General features: G+C 38.0%; 1 protein-coding gene across 1 annotated transcript in view; it reads left to right on the top strand.

Annotated features, from left to right (window-relative positions):
- The window catches only part of LOC103199254 (amyloid beta precursor protein), a 347,436-nt gene that overhangs the window by 168,284 nt on the left and 165,792 nt on the right, over window positions 1-13,360 (top strand). Inside the window, exon 5 of the mRNA XM_007943494.2 lies at window positions 3,512-3,714. Within this exon, the coding sequence (XP_007941685.2) occupies window positions 3,512-3,714 (203 nt within the window). The remainder of the gene's footprint in view (window positions 1-3,511; window positions 3,715-13,360) is intronic.

Raw genomic sequence — 13,360 nt, 5'->3', positions numbered from 1 at the left:
CTGTCTTGTTGAACCTTGCCATCAGTGCTGGGATGAGATGGTATCTCATTGTTGTTTTGATTTGTATCTGTCTGGTGGCCAATGATTGTGAGCATCTTTTCATGTATTAGCTGGCCACTTGAATATCTTCCTTGGTGAAGTGTCTATTCATGTCTTCTGCCCATTTTTCAATTGGATTGTTAATTCCTTTGGTGTTGAGGCATTGAAGTTTTCTGTAAATTTTAGAGATAAGGCCCTTGCCAGATATGTAAGTATTGGCAAATATGTATTTGTTGCTGTCATTTTTGTTATGTGTTTTATCGTGGTGTTGATTTCTTTGTTCCATGTAATTTTCTATGCTGAGCTCATTTTGTTTATGAATCGTGTTATCACTTCCTTCATTACTATTGTTTTAGTATTTGCTAAATATTTGTGCTGGTCTTCTTTTTTATTTTGATGTGAAGGTTTATAATTTTTCTTCCCAAGTTTAAAACAGTCCATTCTATCTTGTAGTTGTCTTGACATCCCTACCATCTGGAAGTTCTGTAATGACACAGTTTTTTCCCTCTTTTTGGTTTGTTGTTGTCCTCATTTGTCAATTGATGTCTCTGGTCCCCTGTTTACAATCTTGTAGACTTATTTACTTTGGATACTTCCATAGCTGGGTTGGTTTCTGGGTTATATCATTAGGTGTGTTAATGATTAGTTGTTGTTGGTTATTGTTGCTTCTCTGTCCAAAGGGCTCCCTTTAGCATCTCTTATAAGGTTGGTATGGTTTTAACAAGTTCCCTTAATTTCTGTTCATCTGGAAATGTCCTAATTTTACCATCATATTTGAGGGACAATTTTGCTGGATACATAATTCTTGGTTGGAAATTTTTCTCTGTCAAGTTTTATATATACCATCCCACTGTCTTCTTACCAGCATGGTTTCTGCTGAGAAATCCGAGCTTAGTCTTGTTGGTTGCCTCTTGTAGGTAACTTTTTGTTTTCCCTGTGCTGCTCTCATGATTCTATCATTGTCTTAGGTTTTAGTGAGTTTGATGATGATATGTCTGGTGATTTTCTTTTGAGGTCTATCCTGTTTGGGGTTCATTGGACTTCCTGAATGGATATATTCTCATCTTTCATCCTATCAGGGAAGTTCTCTTCCAACACATCTTGGACAGTTTTCTCAGTGGTTTTATTTTTCTCTTTCTGTTCTGGAATTCTAATGACATGTAGTTTATTCCTTTTCATGGCATTCCACATGAACCTTAGGCTTTCTTCATTTAATTTGATCTTTTTTCTGATCGATCCCTTTCCAAAGAAGTATTCAGGTATTTGTCTTCAGTCTCATTAATTCTGTCTTCCATTGCATCAATTCTACTCCTTTGCCCTTTCAATGTGTCATCTATTTCTGACAATTTCGTATTCATCTTTTGGATTTCTATCTGTAGATTTTGAATCATTTCTTATTTTTAATTTATTTTGTCATTTTGTTCTTGTGTTTTCTTCTGAAATTCTTCTGGGCATTTGTCTGTGTTTTCCTTGATCTGTCTCTCAGTCCTTCGAAGATACCTAAATATAATCCTTTTGAATTCCTTATCAGGGAGTTCCAATGCTATGTCTTCCTCAGGGGTGTGTTTTGGGTTGTATCCTTGTCCCTTGTTTCTCCTGCTTTATCTTGCTTCTTTGTGTGGACTGTGATGCTCTGTTGTCTCCAAAGCATTGTGACATTTTTGTGTTTATATTTAATTGGTGATTGTATGTTGGAGTTACTTGCCTGTAATTTTCACTTTCTTTGTTTTGTTTGTAAGTTATGTATGCAGGCAGGGTACTATGCTATGCTCCTCTATTTACTAGTTGACAGCACTTATACACTCACCACCTATCTCCTTCACTGTTGTGAGCCTCTTGTATGTCCCTGTCGACCTTGGCAAACAGAGCCTATTCTTAGGTCCCTGGAATCCAAAAGAGAATGCTGTCACTTTAAAATCCAAAATGACCACCACTTGTAAACATTCAAAATGGCTGCACTCTTGATCACTTTGGATATCCAAAATGGCTACCACATGTAAATAATCAAAATGGCTGCACTCTCTGGACAGCGGAAAGTCAACAGCACAGATTGTCTCCCTCCTTTCGTTTCACTTCCTAGTCATTGGCCACCAGTGCAGTTGTCCCTGCAGCCCTTGGTGACCAGGGATGATCTCTTAGTCAATTCTCAGGTCCCAGCACCACTTGGAAATATTCAGGCTGTTGGTCCTGTCAGAGTAGCTGACAGTCCACAGCTCTGACTATCTCTGTACTCACTGTTTTCTTTCAGGTTTTTCCACTCATTGGTGCCTAATCCACTTCAAAGCTCAGGGCTCCAGGATTAACTTCTGTATCTCTGTCAATTGGTTTTTCTTTTCTTTGTTGAAGAGGGTCTGTATTGCTTGTCTGCCTGTTCCTCCATCTTACCATGCAATCTAGAATTATTCTTTCATCTTCATTTCTAGTTTTAATTTTCAATGGCAGATGTTGAACCAATTTCTACTAACAGTTATTGAGTATTTACTGCTTAATGGCATTTCCATACATATTATTAGAAGTGATCACCATAACACAGTAAATTTTAGTGCCTAAGGGTATAAACAGTTGTAGACTGCTTAGCTGGGGTTCACCCTTAACTGAATTAAAACCAAACTCACTGCCACTGAGCCAATTCCGGCTTACAGCAACCCTTCAGGACAGAGTATATCAGCCCTATGGAGTTTCCAAGGCTGTATATCTTTATGGAAGCAAACTGCATCCTCTTTCTCCTGCAGTATAGCTGGAGGATTTGAACTGCTGACCTTTTGGTTAACAGCTAAATGGTTTAACCACTGCACCTTCTTGTGGATTCACATTCAGACTCACTAATTCCAAGCCTATTGTATATTTTTCCTTTGATAACATACTTTTTTTTCAAATTACCAAAGTTCCGAGTTGTTTATTTTTTTTTTTTCTGCTTACTTTATTGAAATTTGTGTTAGCTATTTAGTGCTGCCATAATAAAATCTACCACCACTGGGTGGCTTTAAAGAATAAGAATTTTATTATCTCACCATTTTAGAGGCTAGATATACAAATCAAGGCCGCAGCTATAGGGAAGGGCCCTTCATTGTCCATAGCCTTGGGTGTTCTTTGATGGTCATAAGTGTCTTTGGCATTTTCTTCCAGGTATGTGTTCTTCCCCCAGTGTGTGTTCTGCTTTTTTTATAATTTAAATGATTAGCTTTAGGATGCACCCTACTGGCTTATAGCCTAATTAACATGACAAAGAAAATCCTATTTTCAGAAAGGATTGCATCTATAGGGCTAGAGGCCATTACTTGAATACATATTTTGGGGGACACAATTCAATCCATACCAGAAAAACAAAACTAAACTCACTGCCATTGAGTCGATTCTGACTTACAGCGACCCTCCTTGGGTTTCTGAGGCAATATCTCTACAGAAGTAGATTACCCAGTCTTCCTTCCGAATTCAATCCATAACATACCTTTATTTGTCTTTCCTATTATAGTGAAGACAAAGTCGTTGAAGTAGCAGAAGAGGAGGAAGTGGCCGATGTTGAGGATGAAGAAGCTGAGGATGATGAGGATGATGAGGATGGTGATGAGGTGGAGGAAGAGGCAGAGGAACCCTATGAAGAGGCTACAGAGAGAACCACCAGCATTGCCACTACCACCACCACCACCACTGAGTCTGTGGAAGAGGTGGTTAGAGGTAATCAACTGTTTGCTTGATTTTTTTTTTTTTTTTTAATTCTCAGGGAAAAGAAAGCATCACATCAGAGTTTGCAGTTGTGTGTCCACTTTACCGCTACTGCCTTCTCCAAAGAAAGAGAAAAAAAAAATTCAAAACAACAAGGCTTTTTGTGCTTGTTCTGCACTTTTTGGTTTAAGAAGCACTCTTAGCACTTGATTTCATTTAATTTGAAATCCTGCTTATACAGACTATTCTGGTGTTGTGTATGCTGCTTGGTAAATCCCAGATTAACTCCACTCAATATCATTCACTATATAAACCTCCTTGGCCCTCTTTGTTATTCCCTTGGCAGGGGGTGTTCTATGAGTCATTGCTGACACTGTATTGTCTGTTGCCTCTTTCACCACCTAAGCTTTGGGTACCTGAGGGTAGAGACTGGAATTTACTCAGTATTATGCAGAATTCATAGATTATAGAAAAATTTCAACAAATGTTAGCTTTGTGAGTGGTTGCGATTAAATTTCATTAAAGGAGGAAATTTGGTGAGTATCACATTATTTTTTTTTACTTTAAATTTAATTTGAACGATTTGTGTTGTCTTTAAATTGTTTTATTAGCAGGAATGAAAGTACCTTCTTCAAGAAGTAGATATAGTACTTATATCTTGTATTCTTTTATTTAATACTCTTAATGAGAATTTTGTGAACTGAGTGAACTAAACACTTCCTTTTTGTCTCCATGACATAAAAGCAAATTTATATTAAACAACTAACTGTTATAATTGGCATGCACAGTGTATTTTATCAGTAAATTATTAGATTGAGTTTCTTAAAGAGTATATAATTATTTTTTTGCATATAGTAAAAAGTAACCAGCCCTAGAACTCTGGAACTCTGGGGGCATAGCGCCTAAGGCATTTGACTGCTAACCAGAAGATTGGCGGTTCAAACCCACCAGCCACTTCTCGGAAGGAAGGTTGTGCAATCTACTTCTGTAGTGATACTGCCTCGGAAACCCAAGGAGGGGTCGCTATGGGTCGGATCCGACTCTATGGCAGTGAGTTTTTAGTTTTGAGTTTTTAGAACTAGGTTAAAATGAACATGGAGTTACTGAGTTTTAATGTATTGCAAATACTTTTAAGGTCAGTCTGCAAATGCTGCAATATTGTAATATTTCTACTCACTTTTTCTGAAAGTATCATTTCATCTATTTTATTAAATTCAACTTAAAATGGATGACTTTTTCTGCATCAAGTTGATTCCTAATTACCACTGTGGTTTCTTCTTCCATTCATTGCATTTTTATACAGCTTCATTGAGATATAATTTGCGTATCATAAGATTCAATCATTTTAAATGTATAATTCGATCATTTTAATAAATTTACTAAATAGTGCAGCTGTCATCATAATCCACTCTTGGACCAGAACATTTTCATCACCCCAGAAAGATCATATATGGCTGTTTTTAGCTAATCCCTGCTCTTATCCCCAGTCCAACCAACCACTAATCTACTTTCTAGCTCTATAGATTTGCCTTTCCTGGGCATTTTATATCAATGGAATCATACAATATATAGTCATTTGTATGTGACCTCTTTTACTTAATATTATGTTTAAAGGCTCTTCATTTTTTCAGTGTGTAGCTTTGAAAGCTGACATTATTCCGGACTTATTCTCAACTTTAAAACCCATAGAAATTATCACATATTCTTGAAGAAAGAACATATGGTACAAGATGGCTTGTTTAATTTTATCAGCCCCTACTTAATGGCAGTTTCTTATTCAACTTAGCACATAAGTGAATGTGCAAGTAGATACTCATGTAAATAAATGCATATTTTGTCTGAATAACTGTTTCACATATACAAGCATCCTTTCCCACAGTGTTTTTCATACACTTCTTAGGATCCTCTGTGACAGATCTGATCCCATTAATTCATTAGCTCTGATTTTTCCCAGCAGGGATAGACTGTCATTTTAGGGCTTCCCTTAGAATCTAAAAGATTTGTCATTAGGAGTTACAGCAGCAAGTGTTCAACAGTAGATGGGAAGTTCTGTGATCTCCATCAAAATAACTGTTTACATAGTAATCAGTGGGCATTCATTCAGCATTAGTTTATGGAGCACCTATTCCATGCACACCATTTTGCTAGACTCACTGCAACATGTGATAAGGATACAGAACATCTAACCCTCATAGGTATTAAATTCTAGTATGAAAATAAGTCCAAGAAATTAGAAGTTATTTGTGTTGTAAAGAACATAAACACAGAACCTTCTTCAAGGAAGAAGAGATCAGAGGTAGTTCCAGGAGCAACAAGATATCAAGGTTTAAAGGGGCGGGAAGCAAGGCTAGGCCCCAAGCGCCCTAGAGCCAGGAAAGGGAGGGACCAGGAGCAGTTGGGGACCACTGAGTAGTAGGTCTCAGGTAGGAATTAGGTAACAGGAGGGTGCAAAGATTTCCAACAGCTAAGGGACACAAACTTGTCTGTCAATTTGTCATTGTGTGTGGCTTGTACATTGCTGTTAGGCTTAAGGCTGTGCCACTGGTGTTTCAGACACCAGCAGAGTTGCACATGGTGCACAGGTTTCAACACAGCTTACAGACTAAGACAGACTAGGAAGAAGGAGGAAGCCATCTACTTCTCAAAAATTAGCCAGGGAAAACCTTATGAATAACAGAGAAACATTGTCTGATATATTACTGGGCAAATTTATGAATAGCTTGGAAACATTGTCTGACACAGTGCAGGAAGATAGCCCCTTGGGGTGGGAGGCACTCAAAATAGGACTGGGAAAGAGATGCCTCATTAAAGTAGAACTAACCTTAATGATATGGTTAAAGTAAGTCTTTCGGGACCTCCATGTGCTGACATGGGGTGACTCAAATTGAGGAGAAACGGCTGCAAACATCTATTAATAATCAGAACATGGAATGTATGAAGTATGAATATAGAAAAGTTGGAAGTTGTCAAAAATGAAATGGAACACATAAAGATTGATATCATAGGCATTAGTGAGCTGAATGGACCTGTTTTGGGCATTTTGAATCAGACAACCATATGATCTACTATGCTAGAAATGACAAATTGAAGAAGAATGGCATGGTATTCATCATCACAAAAGAGGTTTCAAGATCTATTCTGAAGTACAATGCTGTCAGTGATAGGATAATATCCATACGCCTACAAGGAACACCAGTTAATATGACTGTTACTCAAATTTATGCACCAACTACCAAAGCAAAAGATGAGGAAATTGAAGATTTTTATCAGCTTCTGCAGTCTGAAATTGATGCAACATGCAATCAAGATGTGTTGCTTATCACTAGTGATTGGAATGCAAAAGTTGGGAACGAAGAATAATCACCAGTAGTTGGAAAATTTGGCCTTGGTGACAGAAATAACACTGAAGATCGCATGATATAATTTTGCAAGACCAACGACTTACTCATTGCAAATACCTTTTTACAACAACACAAATGGCAGCTATGCACGTGGACTTCACCACACAGAGTACACAGGAATCAGATTGGCTACATCTGTGGCAAGAGGTGATGGAAAGCTCAATATCTTCAGCCAAAACCAGGCCAGGAACTGATTGTGGAACAGACTATCAACTCTTCATATACAAGTTCAACTTGAAGTTGAAGACAATTAAAACAATTCCACGAGAGCCAAAATTTGATCTTGAATATATCCATTCTGAATGTAGAGACCATCTAAAGAATGGATTTGATGCGTTAAACATTAATGACCAAAAACCAGCATTGTGGGATGACATCAAGAGCATCATTCATGAAGAAAGCAAGAGGTCATTAAAAATACAAGAAAGAAAGAAAAGACCAAAATGAATGTCAGAAGAGACTCTAAAACTGCCCCTTGAGTGAAAAGTAGCTAAAGCAAATGGAAGAAATGATAAGATAAAAGAGCTGAACAGAAGATTTCAAAGAGCAGCTCGAGCAGACAGAACCGATTACTATAATGAAATGTACAAAGATCTGGAGTTAGAAAACCAAAAGGGAAGAACATGCTCAGCATTTCTCAAGCTGAAAGAACTGAGGGAAAAAATTAAGCCTCAAGTTACAATATTGAAAGATTCTATGGGCAAAATATTGAATGATACAGGAAACATCAAAAGAACATGGAAGGAATACACAGAGTCACTGCCAAAAAGAACTGGTCAATCTTCATCCATTTCAGGAGGTGGCATATGATCAGGAACCAACGGTATTGAGTGATGAGGTCAAAGCTGCACTGAGGGAATTGGCAAGGAATAAGGAAGGCCCCAGGAATTGACAGATGTTGAGATATTTCAACATATGGATGCCCCACTGGAGGTATTTACTCAGTTATGTCAAGAGATTTGGAAGACAGCTACCTGGCCAACTGACTGGAAGAGATCTATATTTGTACCCATTCCAAAGAAAGGTGATCCCACAGAATGTGGAAATTATCAAACAATATCATTAATATCACATGCAAGTAAAATCTTACAAAAGAACTGAAGATAATTCAAAAATGGTTGCAGCAGTATATTGACAGAGAACTTCCAGAGGTGCAGGCTGGATTCAGAAGAGGATGTGGAACAAGGGATATCATTGCTGATTTCGGATGGATCTTGGCTCAAAGTAAAGAATATCAGAAAGATGTTTACTTGTGTTTTATTGACTATGCAAAAGCATTTGATTGTGTGGATCATAACAAATTGTAGATAACATTGAGAAGAATGGGATTTCCAGAACACTTAATTGTACTCATGAGGGACCTGCACATAGACCAGGAGGTTGTTGTTTAAACAGGAAAAGGGAACACTGCATGGTTTAAAATCAAGAAGGGAGTGTGTCAGCGTTATATTCTTTCACCATCCTTAATCAATCTATATGCTGAGCAAATAATCCGAGAAGCTGGACTATATGAAGAAAAACGTGGTATCAGGATTGGAGGAAGAATCATTAACAAATTGTGATACGATGATGACACAACTTTGCTTGCTGAAAGTGAGAATGACTTGAAGCACTTACTGATGAAGATTGAAGGATACAGTCTGCAGTATGGATTACATCTCCATATAAAGAAAACAAAAATCCTCACAACTGGATCTATCAGCAGCATTATGATAAACGGGAGAAAAGATTGAAATTGTCAAAGATTTCACATTGCTTGGTTCTACAGTAGATGCCAATGGAAGCGGCAGTCAGGACATCAGATGACGTATAGCAGTGGGCTTATTGGCTGCAAAGGACCTCTTTCAAGTGCTGAAGAGCAAAGATGTCCCCTTGATGACTACGGGGTGGCTGAGATAAGCCATGGTATTTTCAGTCACCTCATATGCATGTGAGAGCTGGACAATGAATAAGCAAGACCAAAGAAAAGTTGATTCTTTTGATCTGTGATGTTGGTAAAGAATGCCTAAAGTACCATGGACTGCTAAAAGAACTAATAGGTCTATTCTGGAGAAAATGCAGCCAGAATGCTCCTTGGAGGCGAGAATGGCCAGTTTTTGTCTCACATACTTTGGTCATGTTGTCAGAAGGGACTACTCCCTGGAGAAGGATGTCATGCTTGGTAAGGTGGAGGGTTGACAGAAGAGGGGAGGGGCCTCAATGAGGTGGATTGACACAGTGGCAGTGGTGATGGGCTCAAGTGTAGTAAGAATCGTGGAGGTGGCTCAGGACTCGGTGTTGTTTCGTTCTGCTGTGCATAGGGTTGCTATGAGTCAGAGACGACTCGATGGCACTTAGCAACAACAGTTCCATGAAGGAGATGCCATTTGCACTAGAACTGCAGGGACTGATGGTACATGTGCAGATGAATGTTGTTATAGACTACGTTAGACTTCATAGGAAAAGCGTTACAAATAGGGTGAAGTGGGACGGTATATGACATGTTTGGGAGACAAAATTGGTCCAGTTTAAGTACAACAGATGTCTTACATAAAAGAATTAAAGGAAATAAGGTTGGTACTAAATTGTGGAGAATTTCAGTACTAGGCTGACAAGTATGGGCATTAGCTGAGGCTGACTAACAAATATTAATACAGGACCTAGTATGTGCTGAGAATTTTACTAACAGACAATGAAGAAATTTTGTTTTGATGTTGACATTTTTGAGGGGATGGGTGAACAGAAAGTGACCTAATGTATGCACTGCAATGAAAAGATACCACATGAACTTTGCCTATATCCCAGACCAAGAAAGAATTCTTTAGGGATAATGTGATCTTGGGAGCTCTGGTGGCACAGTGCCTAAGGCATTTGACTGCTAACCCGAAGGCTGTTGGTTCAAACTCACCAGCCACTCCTCAGAAGGAAGGTTGGGCAATCTACTTCTGTAGTGATACCACCTCGGAAACTCAAGGAAGGGTCACTATGAGTCAAGTCTAACTCCACGGCAGTGAGTTTGGTTTTGGTTTTGGGTAATGTAATCTTGTTATATTCTGAGCTAGTTCAATTCTTTTTTCTTCCATTTTTCGCCAAAGGTTACATTATTGGATATTAAAACAGGACATTGAGGGACATATATATGTTACTATATTTTGTATAGAAAGATAACAGGAGTTTAAAGAGAAATTAAAAAAATAAATCTCTGGACTAGAGGGAAAAAGAAAAAAGAAATAAACTTACATGGTAACAAGTCAGTAATGTATATGGCAAAAAGAGCGATTAAACAGCCTTCTAAAAGCGAATTCTTGATCATTTAGAAGTACCAACTATGAACGCCAGAAAGAGAATAGCCTTTAATTGGAATCTATTCATTCCATCTGACATTCCTGAAGTGGACAAAAGCTATAACTGAGCCAAATCTTGTTGGGAAAGGATGACTAAGAAAAACTTTTTATGGTATATCGTGTGCATGTGGAAGAACTTTGCAGTCTCAGCTAATCCCAATAAAGAAGTACAGATTTTAGATAGTAACATCGAAAGGGTCAACTACAAGGAGCCCTTTTCCTTCACATGATTGATGCTGAAGCTGTGTTATGGTTCTTAATGAGTTAAGAGCAATGGCATTGGATGATTGCTAACTTTGTAACATTTTTAATTACAGTCTGCTTCTGTGCTGATAATAAAAATTAGAAGTGACTTGTAAAAAAGAGAGACTGAAAAGAGATTTACAATCCCATTTTCAATGTTAATGTTTTAGTGCCTGAAATAAAATGTGACTTACAACCATATTTAATAGAAAATTGTCTCATCACTACCAACATATTGCTAATAATAACCAATCCAAAAAGTCAATATTTTGTTTTTGTAACCCATTCAAATTTAAAAGAAATAGACAAAGGGAAGAAAAATACAGGCCACAGAATTTTCAGCCATTCTGTATTTGAATCAATGATACAGAAATAAAAGAGGTCAGTTCTGTGTTCCTGATTCCTGAAGAGAAAGGTATTGTTTGAAAGTGAGTGCATTACTACAAGACTCCTGACTTTAGTATTCATTGTTCTCTTTGGTAATTAAGAAAAACATGGATACGGATCCATTAAAATAAGCCATTACCAATTAGAGTAAAACATACTATACTGAGACACTTAGTCATCATTTTGTGTGTCTTGAGAAATAATTCCATTTCATAATCCAAGTTGTCAGAGAAATTTCTGGCTTAGCCATGAATTCCAAATACAGATTAAACATGGGCATTGTAATAATGACATAATCTTTGATTTAATCTAAGCAGTTTGGGCACAGTGAGCAAATGCTCCTTGTGCTCGTGCTGATTGCTAGGCACTTTGCTACCATGGAAGGAAATATCATGGAACAGTGCATATAGTTCCCACTGGGAGTTAGCTGTTGCTTAGTTGTCCTATACTCTGGTTGGAATTGTTTATTTTAGGATCACGACTCCCCTTATCCTTTAGGGCATTGATTCTTTTTTAGCCTTTGTAACTATGCTGCATAGTAGCAATTTTACTTCCACAGGAAACTGAGGCCCATGGTCCTATAGTTGGTAAAAGGTAAAGCCATGATTTTTACCTAGATGGATCAGAATATTTTTACTTCACTAGTAGGTCTGGTGGCATAGTGCCTAAGGCATTTGACTGCTAACCAGAAGGCTGCTGGTTCAAACCCACTAGCCACTCCTCAGAAGGAAGACTGGGCCATCTACTTCTGTAGAGATACTGCCTCAGAAACCCAAGAAGGGGTTTCTATGAGTTGGAATCCACTCCATGGCAGTGAGTTGGGTTTTGGTCTGGTTTTAATGTCAAAATTAGGCATTTCTTTTTATTTTTGTTTATAAATGCATACTAAACCAATAAACCAAACTCACTCCCATCAAGTCAGATACAACTCATAGTGACACCTCCTTGGGTTTCCCAGGCAGTATCTCTATGGAATTAGATTGCCCAACTGTCCTTCCAAGGAGTGGCTGGTGGGTAGTTTACTTTAATCTGTACTATGGGCATATAATCATCTTACTTTTTGTATATCCATTTTATTATTATATCACATTAAGTACTTTCTAAATTTTAAAATTCTGATTTAAACAATATTGTCAATTAAGATTCTACAAACTATGGATTTTGAGTCAAACATAGCCTGCCACATGTTTTGTAAACAAAAGTTTTATTGGAGCACAGTCTTGCCCATTTGTTTATGCATTGTTTATGACTGTCTCTGGTGGCATGAATGGTTTGCACTTGACTACTAACCTAAGGGCTGGCATTTAGAACCCACCCAGCAGACTAGTATAGTATTTATGGGAGACCTGCTTAAGTGTGTTTTCTTATGTGTTGAGTGGAGACTCTAATATTACCTTGCATGCTTATTATGAGAATTATATATTGAGCTCTTTTCATAATGGCTGTCACGTGGATAACTATTAAGGCTGCCCGAATTGGGATCCTAGCTCTATATTTACTCATTATGTGGACTTGCATAGATAAAATAGCCTTTAATCCTCTTGGCTCTTCTTTATAAAATGAGTATTCAAACTCACTGCCGGCAAGTTGATTCCAATTCATACTAACCCCTCCTTGGGTCACTATGAGCAAGGTTGTATCATCAACCTTGAAACACTTACTAAAGAAGATCAAAGACTATAACCTTCAGGATGGATGGCCCCTCAACATAAAGAAAAAAATCCTCACAACTGGACCAGTAAGTAACATCATGATAAATGGAGGAAAGATTGAAGACAAGGATTTCATTTTTACTTGGATCCACTGTCTACACGCATGGAAACAGCCCTCAGTAAATCAAACAACAGATTGCATTGTGTAAACCTGCTGTAAAGGACTTCTTTAATGTGTTAAAAAGCAAAGACGTCACTTTGAGGTGTAAGGTGTACTTGACCCAAGCCATGATATTTTCAGTCGCCTCATATGCATTTGAAAGCTGGACAGTGAATAAAAAAGACCTAGGAAGAATTAATGTTTGAATTATGGTATTTGAATTTTGAATATTCCATTGCCCGCCAGAAAAATGAAGAAGTACAGCTGGAATTCTCCTCAGAAGTGAGGATGGGGGGACTTGGTCTCACTTCCTTAGGACGTGTTATCAGGAAGGACAAGTCCCTAGAGAAGGACATTGTTGTTGTTGTTGTTATGTGCTGTCGAGTCGGCCCCGACTCATAGCTACCCCTCCTTGGGTTTCCAAGGTAGTATCACTACGGAAGTAGGATTGCCCAACCTTCCTTCCGAGGAGTGGCTGGTGGGTTTGAACCA

This window comes from Orycteropus afer, unplaced genomic scaffold (assembly GCF_000298275.1).
Source record: "Orycteropus afer afer isolate SDZICR_OR568_19922 unplaced genomic scaffold, OryAfe1.0 scaffold00108, whole genome shotgun sequence".
Taxonomy (NCBI): domain Eukaryota; kingdom Metazoa; phylum Chordata; class Mammalia; order Tubulidentata; family Orycteropodidae; genus Orycteropus; species Orycteropus afer.
This window is presented reverse-complemented; position numbering and strand designations above follow the sequence as displayed.